Raw genomic sequence first — 14874 nt, forward strand, 5'->3', positions numbered from 1 at the left:
TGTCGATTCAACCACCATAAGTAACGCCCATATTGCCAGTTTTTGCATCTTCAGACATCATTTGAACAGTCTTTCTCTCACCTGTTCTTTTGGAAAAAAAAATTCAATTTGCAAGACAACCCACCACCATTAATTCACATCCACCCCGCTTCTGAAATGTTAGTCTATCAAATTAAATCACATCTGAGACTAAACGAAAATTCTAATTTCCGTTGTAATTTCCGTTGTAGACAATGTTCAAAGCCATATGTATGTTAATTTTACTGACTAGCAGTTTGAAGGAAATAACAGATCAAAATCCATGAACATCAATGAATCCAAATGATAATGAGGTATCTAAGGTCAAGACTGTTAAGAAATCCTTCCTACTTAACCTGAAAGCTTTAAACTCGAGAACGCTACAAGATGCTAATAAACTCACAAAAATAGAGACCCATGTAACCAACTTAACTGAGACTGCAAGTTCCGGTGCAGACGACTTAGATGGTGCTGGAGCCGGTGAATGAGTCACATTAGGACCTGGAACAGCAGATTTTGGTGCTGGAGGAGTTGCGGCCGGAGGTGGAGAAGGTGGAGATGGTGTCTTTGCCTTTGGTGGAGATGGTGTCTTTGCCTTTGGTGGAGAAGCCTTGGGAGATGGTGTCTTTGCCTTAGGAGGAGAAGCCATTGGAGATGGTGTCATAGCCTTTGGTGGAGAAGCCATGGGAGATGGTGCCTTAGCCTTAGGAGGAGAAGCCATTGGAGATGGTGTCATAGCCTTTGGTGGAGAAGCCATGGGAGATGGTGCCTTAGCCTTTGGTGGAGAAGCCATGGGAGATGGTGCCTTAGCCTTTGGAGGAGAAGCCATTGGAGATGGTGCCTTAGCCTTTGGTGGAGAAGCCATGGGAGATGGTGCCTTAGCCTTAGGAGGAGAAGCCATTGGAGATGGTGTCACAGCCTTTGGCGGAGAAGCCACGGGAGAAGGTGACATATGCTTGGGAGGAGAAGCCATGGGAGAAGGTGACATGCCCTTAGGAGGTGAAGCCATGGGAGATGGTGCCACACCCTTTGGAGAAGAAGCCATGGGAGAAGGTGACATACCCTTAGGAGGTGAAACCATGGGAGATGGTGCCGTGCCCTTTGGAGGAGAAGCCATGGGAGATGGTGTCATACCCTTAGGAGGAGAAGCCACAGGAGAAGGTGACATGCCCTTAGGAGGTGAAACCATGGGAGATGGTGCCATGCCCTTTGGAGGAGAAGCCATGGGAGATGGTGTCATACCCTTAGGAGGAGAAGCCATGGGAGATGGTGTCATACCCTTAGGAGGAGAAGCCACGGGAGAAGGTGACATACCCTTAGGAGGTGAAACCATGGGAGATGGTGCCATGCCCTTTGGAGGAGAAGCCATGGGAGATGGTGTCATGGCCTTTGGAGGAGGAGCCATGGGAGGAGACCCTGAAGGCGTAGGAACCTTAGGTGAAGGTATGTTGTGATGTCTCACATGCAAAACAAGGATGATCATCTTCTGACCTTTCACACAGTTATCATGGTTTCCACTGATGAAGAAAAAAAGGCCCGATCTATCAAACTTGAACCTCGAATCACCATCGTCCATCTTCATGATCGGCTTTGATGTACTACAACTCTCATAGTCGCCTTGGTTAACAACCAACACTGAATCCGATCCCTTCTTATACTTAAACACTAAAACAAACACCACAAATATCCAAGAGATCAGACACAGAGAAAGGACAATTTAGAACAAAATGCACAGAGAACCAGAGACAGATTACCAAGAGTGTCATCAATAAGAAACCTGTTCCATCCAGCCCAGTGATTGTAATTCTCAGAAGGGTTCACAACCCATCCGCCTTTTCCTCCAACACGAAAAGTATAAGCTTGAGATGAACAAACGAAACTCATTAAGATGGCAATAAGAAAGCTTGTAATTCTCCATGAATCCATAATTACAGAGAATAACAAGAAACAGGAAAACCCAGAAGAACAACTGAGACTCTCAATACTAAACTCGGGCTAGCTTTATAGTAAGCAAGAAAGAGTGACACAAACTTTAGGGAAACTGTTCCAGAAGGAAAGCTAATCCTTTTTAGAGATCCAACAAAAGAAAAAAAATAGAAAGTTAAAGAGCTACAGAAGGTGGGGAATCAAAGAAGAGAGAGTTCTTGGGTTTAACATACATAGCAAGATCCGCTAAAGATGTTACCGTTGCATGTTAAGGAAGTTTTTAGAAATATGGCCTTCTCTCTCGGTAAGTTTAATAAATTAGCAGCGATTCATAGGGATTCCATTATGTATAATTAGTAATTAATCCACGTTGCAGTTTTCTAGTGAACCAACGGTAATTTATTATGTATATCTTAATGTCCTCAACGTATGTGTGCGTTACGTATGGTTCTCGATCATAATTGTATTTTTCACATCTATAAATGGATAAACCTTAGTATCTCATAAGCCATTCGAAAGAAATCTCTTCTCTCAAATCACCTTGGATTCTGATGCTCTATGTCCAGCGGATTGTTGGATGCACGCTACGTGGATTAGTTAGATTTCCTTACATGTATAATATATCATTAACTTCAAATTCGATGGTGGATTTTAAGATTTTGAGTTATACCTTTATGCATGTTCAAAATCGGATGTCGTAGATTTAAATAATTCACGTGACCTTCGTCGAGCAGCCGGAAATACCAAAAGGGCTGGAAAACTATTTTTTAATAAAAAACAAGAAAATTGGACATAGACCTATATCCACCTTGGATTCAAGATTCTTTATGTAAATCTATTCTAAGATAAGATTATTTACTAACACAAAAAGTTCAAACCTGAAGGGGGTTGGCTAAGTTGGCAAAGATCAACAGGTCACAGTACAAGGTCAGGTGTTTGAATTATCTTGGGGCCAAGGATGAATCTGTCATATGTTTAAATTGTTCGAAGTATCTTTGGGTCTCGGATGAATCCGTCATATATAACGGGTATACGATTATCCCTAAAGATGTAAATGTGTAATTGAGATGCATATAAGTTGACATCATTTTTTTTTTGGCCGACAAGCATCAAATTCCAACCAAAAAATGAAATCAAAAAAATTAAAGATGGGATACCAACGGGAGTTGGTCCAAGTGGTAAGCAGCTTGGTCCGTTTAAGCAAGGTACCAGTATCGAAACCTTGTGGATGCAAAAAATTCCCACTGGGAGACTCACCCACCATAGCCAGGTGTGCGACCCAGGTCGAACACCGAATTAATCAGGGCAAAGCCTTGGAAACCGGGGTTGGCAACAAAAAAAAATTAAAAAAAAGTGGGATTCATACACGTCAAGTTGGTTACCATTTTAAGCTTGATTAGGAAAGAACACTTCATTTAAGAGGCTGAAATAAATTGATTGGATTTGCAATAGAAGCTAGGAATACAGAAATTGAATTAAATTGAACCGGTAGATGTCCCCACTTCCCACTACACATATTCATTCCAAAGGTTTATTTTCTCTCTTCTTTCTCCACTTGTTTTGACTTCTGGTTGTAAATCCAATTTAATTCAAAGTTCTTCAACTTCATGGCTGGCCTACATATTTCTTTAGAAAAGAAGTTCCTCCTTGCCATTTTCATGAGATTTCACACTTTTAGGTATTTTTATGAAGCTGGTTCGCATGTGCCCAGTCCTACTGAAGATCTTTAGTCATACTACCTTTGACTCTTGTTATTACAATTAATAGATGATCTATCTAACACCATTATTGTTAAAGAAAAATATTAAGATAATCAAACAAAATCCATCCACACAAGAATTGAATACGATATATAAAATCCATAATTTATGAGGGAAGTTGCATCCGTCCCATTGCAAGCACCTACAATGTCGTGATCACGTTGTTTTACCCTTTTCTCTTTGGCAGTTCAATGGAAAGGTATAAATATTGAAACTTCTCTGCCATTTGGATTAGAGAATATATGGAGCCGAGATGATAACTACTTGGATTTTCTTCACCTAGGCTCTGAGAGACTGATATAGCATTGCTTGTGGCTGCCAAGGATCATACATCATTTGGGCCAAAGATCATAGATGTGTTATGTTGCTTGGGTTGGATTCTCTTATGCTCTATTTATCCAGTTTGAAGTCTTTGTTATGGGGATAGGGAAAAAGGTCAGCTTATTACTTAAGGTTAGAACATGTGAGATTAAAGGTTCCGAGCTTGAAAATCCCTTGCAAAGTTGAATATCCCAAACCTGAAGCAAGGGCCTGACTATATACAAAGGGTTGCTTTTTAAAAGCTTTCTCCAAGGCTAGCTCACCTGCCAAATCAAGGTATGAACTTGACACGGATTCCCCTTTTTCAGCTGGGTGGGACCGAGAGAAAGAAGCAAGGGGGAGAATACTCAGATACAGGGACCCAAGATGTTATTTATAACATAAAACCCTAACCCTAACCACTCCCACAATTGCAAGATTGGTAATACCCTTGGCCTAAATTGTTGGAATATGCTCTTTGAGCATGAGTGAATGTGAATGAAAATCATTCATATGGAGAGTTTGTGGAAATAAATGAATTTGTGAAAATATGTGCATGGAATACCAATGGACTATTTGATGATTCATTGCACTAAGAGAGGTCATGAATGAAGGGTTATGGGAATTCCTACGGACTATTGGGTGTTTCATCTACTAAGGAGAATTCATGAATGGAGGTTATGGGACCTTCTATTTCCTAACAACAAACTTCTCATTTCCCTAAGATAATTATGGAGGGTTTAGGGGACTCTTGATTTCCAAGAAAACTTCTCACTTCCTAGCTTGTTATTAAAAGTCTAAAGCTTTTCATTTCCCATAACTTATTCATTAAGTTTGGTAATAAGTGACTATGGCTTTTCATCTTTCAAGCTAGATAATGAGACATTGATCTCATCTATAAATAGGGATCCTCCTTGGTGAAGATGGTAGTTGTGTTGTGTTTTCTTTTATGATTTAAGAAGAATGCTAAGTGTGTTTTAAGGGCCTTCTTTAAAACGATTTGTGAATGTTGTCAATGGTTTGAGTTTGGCTTCGAGTTTGGTTTCGTGTTTGAATCGTGTGGTGATAGAAGGAAGGCACTTGTCAAGTTCGTCGTTGCGATATACTTTGTGCTAAGTACATCGTTGTCCGTCGTTGTATCCTGGGAGACAGACGTCCGTTGAATCCTCAAGCACACTGTGGAGGGGACGAATCTGTTTTAAGGAAAGCGTCTGACGCGCCTCGACGGTTTTTCCTTTATTCTTCCTTTTCGGTTCAAGTTCTGTTTTTCCGGATCTTCTCTTAAGTATTTGATTCCCCTTATTATATTATCAATTTTGGCTAACAATCTTAAAACAGATTATTTAAGGTATAAGAAATGGGTTCTTGTTCCAAGCGTCAAAGAATAGAAGAAGTCCAATCTCTGGATGAGAAGATGGAAACCTTTGATGGGCTAGTTCTTGATAATCTTTTGAGTTTCTAGAAAGATAAATTACTTACTGTAGATGGTGGTGTAAATGAGTGGACGGTAGCTGTGGTTAAAATACTTAGTGATTGGTGCAAGCATGGTGAAAGCCATCTTGACTTTATTGCTAAGAGGTTATCCTCTTCCATTGATTTATTAGATATCATGGTAAGGGCAGAGAGTTTCTTAGACTCTTTAGCTGTTAAGAAACTCCATGAACTATTATCTAAATTGCTTGATGCTCCTTTCCTAAAGACCTAATGAAAGGGGACCATATGATATTTTCACCAATTTTGATGTTTGAAACATCAATACAAGATTGTTATATATTTGCTTGTTTATGTAATTCTAATGATAATCCTCATTGAGATATTACATAGTGGTTGTTGCTTTAGTATGAAAACCTTCCTCAAATTCTGAGAATGAATTTACAAGGATGACTACCATGGGTTTTCATCTATTTATTTGGTTGTTTAAAGTGTTAACCTATCATTATAGGTTATAATGTTATTCACTTTACTTTCTCTATATATTTAATGTAAGGAGAAATAAAGTTGAAAGGAAGAGAAGATGATGATGTGTATTGATTATATGGTTTTTTTCATCTTCCGGTGCTAAATATGAGTAAGTAAAGGTTTTTCCAAAGTATTTCAAGCTAAGGGCACCATTACATTGTTTCTTATTAGTCTCATATATTGGGTATTGTGAACTTATTATTTCAATTAGTTCATCAAGTACGTATTGAATTGTGACGGCTAAAAATCCGTTAACAAGTATGGGAAGAAAATAAGATTTTAAGTTCATCTTGTGAATATTATTCTTCTGTGAGATACTTTGTTCAAGGTATTTATCCAACTTTATCATGTTTTATTTAATATGATTTGCTTTTGTTGGGTTGGATGCAAAAACTCTAAATGATCAAAGTTGTTAGCCTTGAGTTTATTGTTTCATAACAAAGTTAAAGGCATGATTATTTTGGAACTACAACAGTTCATTGGGTTTACAATTTTCATGAGAAAATGTGTTTACTTGGTTCATGTGATTGTTATATCAATCTATCTTGGTATTTCCAACGAGAATATTTTGGAGTTTATGGATCCATAATTACATTATGGAACGGATGAATTGCATAAACATATGGGCTAGATAATATTATAGTGTGATCAATATGTGTAACTCTAATACTTTGGTATGAGATTATTGAGTCATATGGATATTGCAATTTCCTATACTCATAGAGTATCTTGGCTTAAAATAGCAAAAAGAGTATCGTCTTGAAATTGGATATTGACCAAAATTAGAATTGCTATCTATTGGAATCTAATTTATGTACTCTTTCATGTAATTGAAAATAGATGGAAAAGTTTGAAGGATTGAACCTTAAACTTGGATAGAAAATATGTTATTTTGTTTAACAACATTATATCTAGTATGATTAGTAAAAGATGATCTTCCTACTGTTTGAGAGGTTGAGTCAACTGCATTAGCGGTTCAGATTTCGTTTAGGTTGAAATATGGGAGATAACACGAGTGTGAATGCTCCTGCGGCCACGACTCAATCAGTCTCAATTCCAGTAAATCACCATGAGAAGCCTGAAAAGTTTTGAGGACTAAACTTCAAAACTTGGCAACAAAAGATGTTGTTTTATTTAACAACTTTGAATCTTGCGAGATTCTTAAAAGAGGATCCTCCTATTGATGGGAAGGATGGTTCAAATGCTCAAACGATTGAATCATGGAAACAATTTGATTTCCTATGCCGGAACTATGTTCTGAACGGCTTGACTGATGCACTATATAGTGTGTATAGTCCTAAGGGTTCTGCCAAGGAACTTTGGGAGTCCTTAGACCATAAGTATAGATCTGAGGATGCTGGTGCTAAAAAGTTTCTTATGGGCCAGTTCTTGAATTTCAAGATGATAGACTCAAAGACTATGATGAGTCAAGTTCAAGAACTCCCAACGATCATTCATGAAATTCATGTTGAGGGAATGACCATGAGTGAGTCTTTCCAAGTAGTTGCAATAATTAAGAAGCTACAATCTTTGTAGAAAGACTTCAAGAAATATTGGAAGCATAAAAATAAAGAGATGATTTCATTCTCGATTGATATATGTGCAAGTGTATTTACTTGTATGTTGCACTATGCATATATGACAACCTTGGGTTGTGTTGGAAATTTTTCCTGTTGATTACATTTTGTTGTAATCATATGAGGTTGCATGTTGCAAATTCATCAAGTGTATTTAGACTATGTGGATTAAGGAAATCCATAGTTTGCCATAAAAAAGGGTCGTAAGAGATGAATGATGTAGTATAATTCATGCAATCTAATTCATTAGTGTTGTGTGCATGGTGTTTATGACTTACATATGGAGCACATACCAAATATATAAGGTTATAAAACTTTATATATATTAAACCCGAATTGTGGGGGGTTTATGTGGATTTTTCATGGAAAAATGAAAAGATTTGAGATCACGGCAGTCATGTGATAGATGACTTCTTTATCAGTTTATGACTGAAAGTAATGGATCTCGTAGAAATCCTTCAAATTAGAAGGTGGTAACCAAATTCATGATAGAATTTGAGTTTGTAACCTTGGATAAATGTATGGCAAAGAGGCCAAACGGCAATGGAACTTCTAAGAAGATATTCCCGAGTTGGGTATATATGAGGTTATTTTTAAGGCATTCTAGTGGTTAATATTTGGTTCATTGAATTGTTATGGACTTATTTTATGGATGATCATCCGGTTTAAACCACTACGATATTCTCAACTTGACCGCACCCATCCTAATGTATTAGTTGATTAAAATACATTATTGACTATGATGGGTTTGAGAGGTGCAAGTTAAAGTTGTTTATACTATGAGAGATGTGAAGAATAGTCTCTTAATGGTTAGTGCACTTAAAATTTGTGGAGTCCATCCATAGACAGAATATGTTGATGCTCCATTAGTAGTAACTTGACAATTATGAAAGTGTATGCGCATACCTACAGACTGCCTCTATTTATAAGTTTTATCGGCAATGTGGTTTTGCAAAATTGTTTTATCTATAGTAAAAACTTATCTATTTTCATCTCGGATTTTTGCAAAACCAGTCTTGTTTTGTTATGGCAGTTCTGTATTTTGAGTTCCCTAATTAGTTTGGAACTTTTGGTAATTGTCAAGGCAAGCTAGAAAGCAAGCTACAAGGCTTGCTACAAGGCAAGCTAGAAAGAAAGCTACAAGGCTTGCTACAAGGCAAGTTAGAAAGCAAGCTAGATGGCGAGCATCTCGTGTAGGAATGGACTGTATAGCTGATCAGCTTCATACTAGAGATTTATATATCTCAAAGTTACACGGGCAAATGAAATTTGTTTTGGTTTCTAGCATCTCTTATGTCTGCTATATGTATAGCTAAGCTTCTATTAAGAGAATGCAGAATGTGATGTATAACAGTGAGTCAAGACTCATATGTCGTTGACATAATACTGTTGGCAAATTGATCTCGAATAAAGTCATGACACGTGACTATGGAAGGTCAAAAGAAAAGGATTGCGGATCCACTGACCATAGGTTGAAATGAGATCAAATTGAACAAACATCAAGAGGAATGGGACTCAAGCCCATGAATAAATAGGTTGATTACAGTGGAAACCTAACCTAGTTGACTGGAGATCCCAAGATCTAGGTTCAATATGACAACTAAACTGTAATAACCGAGTGAGATCACTGTGGGGGTTCATCCTCTACCCATTCCTAAGATGAAAACAGTGATACCCGTAAGGAATAGGTTAAGCTTTATGCTTTCAATGATTCTTATGCATTGGACAAACGTTGGATCCGAGCGGAGTAATGCGGGTTACTCTTAAGTAAGAAATCACCTATGTGAGAGAGAAGAGGGGCCGCTTCAAAGGAGAATTGTGAGGGCTCAATTCTCTAGAAACTCTCACAGAACCAGGACGATGTCCACGGCCAAAATGGACATAACCATGAGAACTGTAATTGTGTCAGGGGAATGTCTGTGTGGAGTATATCATCATTTACATAAATGGCAGACAGTTCAAGGACATCGCATCTACTGATCAGCTAGTAAAGTAAATATACTTTCACAAGGGAAGGTTCAAAGGCAAAACCTACCTATCCTATCCAGGCTTTCACCGTAGAATTCTATCACCTTGTCGGTCGTTGTTTATTTTGTTTTTCGTCGTCATTTTCATTCATGTGGGGGATTGTTGGAATATGCTCTTTGAACATGAGTGAATGTGAATGAAAATCATTCATATGGAGAGTTTGTGGAAATAAATGAATTTGTGGAAATATGTGCATGGAATACCAATGGACTATTTGATGATTCATTGCACTAAGAGAGGTCATGAATGAAGGGTTATGGGAATTCCTACGGACTATTGGGTGTTTCATCTACTAAGGAGAATTCATGAATGGAGGTTATGGGACCTTCTATTTCCTAACAACAAACTTCTCATTTCCCTAAGATAATTATGGAGGGTTTAGGGGACTCTTGATTTCCAAGAAAACTTCTCACTTCCTAGCTTGTTATTAAAAGTCTAAAGCTTTTCATTTCCCATAACTTATTCATTAAGTTTGGTAATAAGTGACTATGGCTTTTCATCTTTCAAGCTAGATAAAGAGACATTGATCTCATCTATAAATAGGGATCCTCCTTGGTGAAGATGGTAGTTGTGTTGTGTTTTCTTTTATGATTTAAGAAGAATGCTAAGTGTGTTTTAAGGGCCTTCTTTAAAACGATTTGTGAGTGTTGTCAATGGTTTGAGTTTGGCTTCGAGTTTGGTTTCGTGTTTGAATCGTGTGGTGATAGAAGGAAGGCACTTGTCAAATTCGTCGTTGCGATATACTTTGTGCTAAGTACATCGTTGTTCGTCGTTGTATCCTGGGAGACAGACGTCCGTTGAATCCTCAAGCACACTGTGGAGGGGACGAATCTGTTTTAAGGAAAGCGTCTGACGCGCCTCGACGGTTTTTCCTTTATTCTTCTTTTTCGGTTCAAGTTCTGTTTTTCCGGATCTTCTCTTAATTATTTGATTCCCCTTATTATATTATCAATTTTGGCTAACATAAATACCCTAAATGGATGGGTCTAAGTAATGGACCAATGTTAATTAAGTTCATAAACCAACAATCCCCACTTGGGCTACACTAACACGGGTACCTTTATGTAGGTGTTTGGGCATAACTCCCATAATCCTTCATCACTCAGAAAACTTGATTCAACCAATGAATAATTAATGTAAACAATGGCATGAGATGCTTCTCAATATACGGAACACCACTTGCATTAAGAACTTGTTAGTGTGAACCCTTTGGGGTACATACAAGAAGTAAAGAATGTAAAACCTTCTATGAACACAAAAACATCCGCTCTTGAAGGTCCTTTTCTGATCAATGGTCAACGTACCTTGAATTACCTCACAGGTAGAATACTCAGATACAACAACCACAATAAGCCTTTTCCCAACTAAAGGAAGCCAGCTACATGGATTCTTGCCATTAATTACTTCTGTTTGAGGCCATGCTAGATACAAGACCTAAGCTATGCATATCCTTTCTCACCACTCATCTTAGGTCTGCCCTAGCTCTCCTAATTCCTTCAATTTGGATTTTATCACTTCTATGTACATGAGAATTTATAAGCCTCCGTTGAACATGACTATGTTACCTCAAACGACTTTCTTGTAGCTTATCACTTATGGGAGTAATTCCCAAACTAACTTTAATTTAGATAGAATACTCAAATATTAACTATAAGTTAGCAAACCGTCATAATTAATCTGAGGTTAGTATCTGACTTTGGCAAAACTGCCCATGGCAAAAACCATCTATTGACAAAGCCATCTATGGCAAAGCTGCCCATGGCAAAACCACCTGTAGTAAATGCCACCTAAAATTTAGGCTAAATACCGTCATAAATCAAGATTTAGGGAAAAACCATCATAAATCAAATCTTTGGCAAAATGCCGCATATGGTTAATCACTATATTGTAAACTTTGGCTCTATACCGCCATTATCTTTGCCTAAATATTGCTTGTGGTCAATGCCACATTGGTTCTTTGGCAAAGACCACCTTAGATTTCAAAATATAAATCAATATTGCAATGTTAAACAAAACATCAATAGCGATTATAAACATGTTCAACAAAATACTATGCGTTGAAGTCATAGAAGTTTTACAAAATGTTGAACCTAAACTGAATGGGAAAAATGAACAACCTCCCATTGAACTCCCACTATTTGATTGAAACAAGTAATATACCAAATGCTTTATTCGGCATGTTTCATCTCCCTTTATAGTTCTTCATATATATTTCGTACAACTAAAAGTGCAAGTGGAAGTGCCTTTTGTGAAATCCCCTAAAATTCTAACCTAATAAACATTCATTTTAGGTCCATAAACCCAGAGTATGAGTAGAAGACAACTTTTGACCATTCAAGTTGAACCTGGGAGTTCAGAAAGTGAACCTATGGACTTGGATGAACTAGGAGATGACCTAACCACCTTAAATGATTTTAAGAGGACAGAGAAATTCACCCTGAAAGGCTTAAAAAGACAATTTTGGCACCCACAAAAACCAACGCAAGAGGACCCCCAATGCCAAGGTAAAGTATACCATTGAGTCAAAAATGTTTAAAGGTTTCTACCCTTTGAAGCCGATCAGAAACTGCATTCATATGAAGAAGTTATGGGGGCGGTTGATCAAATTAACTACCTATTACGTACCCAGAAAAAGGCAATTTCAGGTTTTTAAGTTTAGAAACCCTATTTTGTTGTTTCCTAGCCTCATAAACAAATTGTTTATGTTCTTTGGAGGCTGTGAGCTTGGGAGAGGGGAAAAACTTGGAGTTTAGTCAAATCATTGAGGATTAAAGCGTGCCGAAGTGTAGAAAGCAGAGATAATCGCGTGTTGAGGTAAAAATATCTCTAAAACCCTGTTTGCAACTATTCTTTCTTGGTATTTATGAAGAATGTTTGCAATAATGATGGTCGTTGTGGTAGTTGGGTTGAAATGAATGGTGTTCTTTTTTTTTTTTTTTTATTTATATGTTTCCCATTGTGTCTCTTAACCCCAATGGGTGATGGATTGTGTTATTTATTCCATTTGAGACCGATTCATCATCTTAGAGATACTTGCGGGAAAGACTTTGTTAACCAAATTAGGGATTTTTAGTTGGAGACTTGTTTGGGTGGTTGGAAGGTGCTTTTGGGACGTTGTTACTATTCCATTAAAGCTCTAAAAGTCCCAAAAGATTGGATTTCGGAATAAGGTTGGGATTGGCCATTTTTGTTCACAACCCAAGGGGCGGTAGACCGATGGTGGTCTTGGTGAGCTTTGACCAACCGCCTCTATACGGGTGGGTTGATCTTGGTTAGTTTGATGCATAGTTCGGTCCCCAACTTGAACCTAATTTGATCTACATATTTTTCTAGGATTCTTGTAGCTTGTTAACACTTTGATTTGTGGATTTCTTGGATTCTAGGAGATTATTCTTGTCATTGATAGGTGAAGAATATACTATCATGGATTTGTGTATTTGATTTTTATTTTATTTCATTCCATTATAAATGTTGTATGTATTCTTCTGTTGATATGGTAAGACTTGCACGCTTAGATGGTAACAAGACTTTATATGTTTATGTTATATATTTTTCAATTCATTTCATTTATGGTTGTAAATGTGATGTGTTGAGAATTGGGTGGCAAGTCATTACATATTTGTCAACTCAGGGTTGTGGGTTCGCCCACTACCCTTGGTGTCTTTGCATTCACTTAGATAACCATATACATTATCAGCAAGTGTTTAGATGCATTGGCTAGTTAACCCTTAATGCATACTGCTACCATTCTACCCATTGGCATGGATATTGAAGTTGAGTGATCCATGATAGCAATGGCTGGGTCCTGTGGGCGTCCAACAGGATGTATTATTTCCGTGAGAAAACATAGGTCAAATATTATCATGCATTGGGAATGTTGCATATGTGGAGTGTTAGGGCTCGTGGGCATCTAGCAAAATGTGTGATTTTTGCGGGGAGACATTAGAGCATTTTCCGAAGCATATGTTGACAACCATAAGGTTACAGATTGTTAATGCAATTCAGCACAATGTGCAATTTTCGTGGGGAGAGAGTGATGACCTAATCCCCAGCAACGGTTTGATGTGACCGAAACCCATTGCCACAGGTTCCCAAAAGACGTAACTAGTCGGTGAAGAAGAGTGACGAGACTTCCCAGAGGAGGCTAGTGTTGTGACTTAATGTGTGTATGCCATAGAGAGTGCATTTGTTAGAGTTTTTCAGCATACTTGCATAATCATACATCATCTCATTTTATTTACTCTTATATGTATTAAATATTGTTTTGTGTGTCGGATGCGCAATATGTGAATATGTTGACCTCACTGAGTTCTATGGAACTCACTCCTCAATTATATATTTTATTTAGATTATGTTGTAGGTTATAAGGATCCCATTTCTTAGAGAGTTCACCACCGGCGTAGTCCTACGAGGGATCAGCGCGAGAGGACACCGAGACACACGACGACTTGTGTCCTTACTCGTATTGCTCCTATAGAATCCAACCATTTTGAGGCCTTGGAGATATAGTTTGGAGATGCAGATGCCTTGGTTACGATTAGTTACATTCTTTATTTATTTGTCAAACAATGACGCTACTTGTACTCTTAAACCTTTTGCTAGCAACAATTATAACTTCCGTTGTTCAACATTAACCATTCCTTCAAACTCTGATTATAACATTGTTTACCTTTTGAGGATGACTGTAATAACTTTGATATTTGATACATTTTTATTCTTGTGTTCTTTAGATTATGCTATGTTGTATTGTGTGCTTATAGATTGGATGTAAACCTAGATACTTTAGTACCCCCTCCGAGGATATTCGAGTAAATTCAAATCCAGCTAGGTGGGGTGTGACACCTCTCAAGTAAAATAAACACCCACACCAATTTATTGTAACCAAGAAATACTTTGGTGTGGCACACTCACATTTAAGAGGAAAAACAACAAGACCACGTCAACCTTTGAAGTCTCTCCACCTTTGGGTGATAAGAAACCCGTAAGTTATACTTCTTAAGACTGTGCATAAATCCTTAAACTTTGACACCGTCATCTTTGGATGAACACTGTCTACTTTTGCCGCTAAATGGAAAATTCAACATTTAATGCACAAATTTTGAAACATAAATAAACATATTAAAATCTTAGCAAATAATTTAATCTTAAAAACTCTTTAGTAAGACATAAAAAGATTAGAAAATTAAAACTATATCTATAAGAACTAACAAAACATTTTAAAAAATCACTAAATACAGCATATCAAGAAATTAGTTGAGGTGCAGAAATCAGCTAAACTATCATTATTAAGACCAATTGAAATGTCA

General features: G+C 37.5%; 1 protein-coding gene across 1 annotated transcript; it reads right to left on the reverse strand.

Moving 5' to 3' along the window:
- Positions 1-292: 292 nt before the first annotated feature.
- LOC149004830 (uncharacterized) lies at positions 293-1944 on the reverse strand. The gene is made up of 2 exons (XM_089135727.1): positions 1773-1944; positions 293-1683 (listed from the first exon to the last, which is right to left on the reverse strand). Exons 1-2 carry the CDS (start codon positions 1942-1944, stop codon positions 293-295), a joined length of 1563 nt encoding a protein of 520 aa, XP_088991853.1.
- Between the last annotated feature and the right edge of the window lie 12930 nt (positions 1945-14874).

Source organism: Hakea prostrata, chromosome 9 (assembly GCF_041222555.1).
Source record: "Hakea prostrata isolate BN-2017 chromosome 9, UWA_Hpros_2, whole genome shotgun sequence".
In the NCBI taxonomy this organism is placed as follows: domain Eukaryota; kingdom Viridiplantae; phylum Streptophyta; class Magnoliopsida; order Proteales; family Proteaceae; genus Hakea; species Hakea prostrata.

Coding starts and splice junctions, on each gene's coding strand:
- LOC149004830 (XM_089135727.1), bottom strand. CDS start 1,944: ATGGATTCATGGAGAATTACAAGCTTTCTTATTGCCATCTTAATGAGT. Junction 1,684..1,772: donor TCTTATTGATGACACTCTTG/GTAATCTGTCTC, acceptor TGTTTGTTTTAG/TGTTTAAGTATAAGAAGGGA.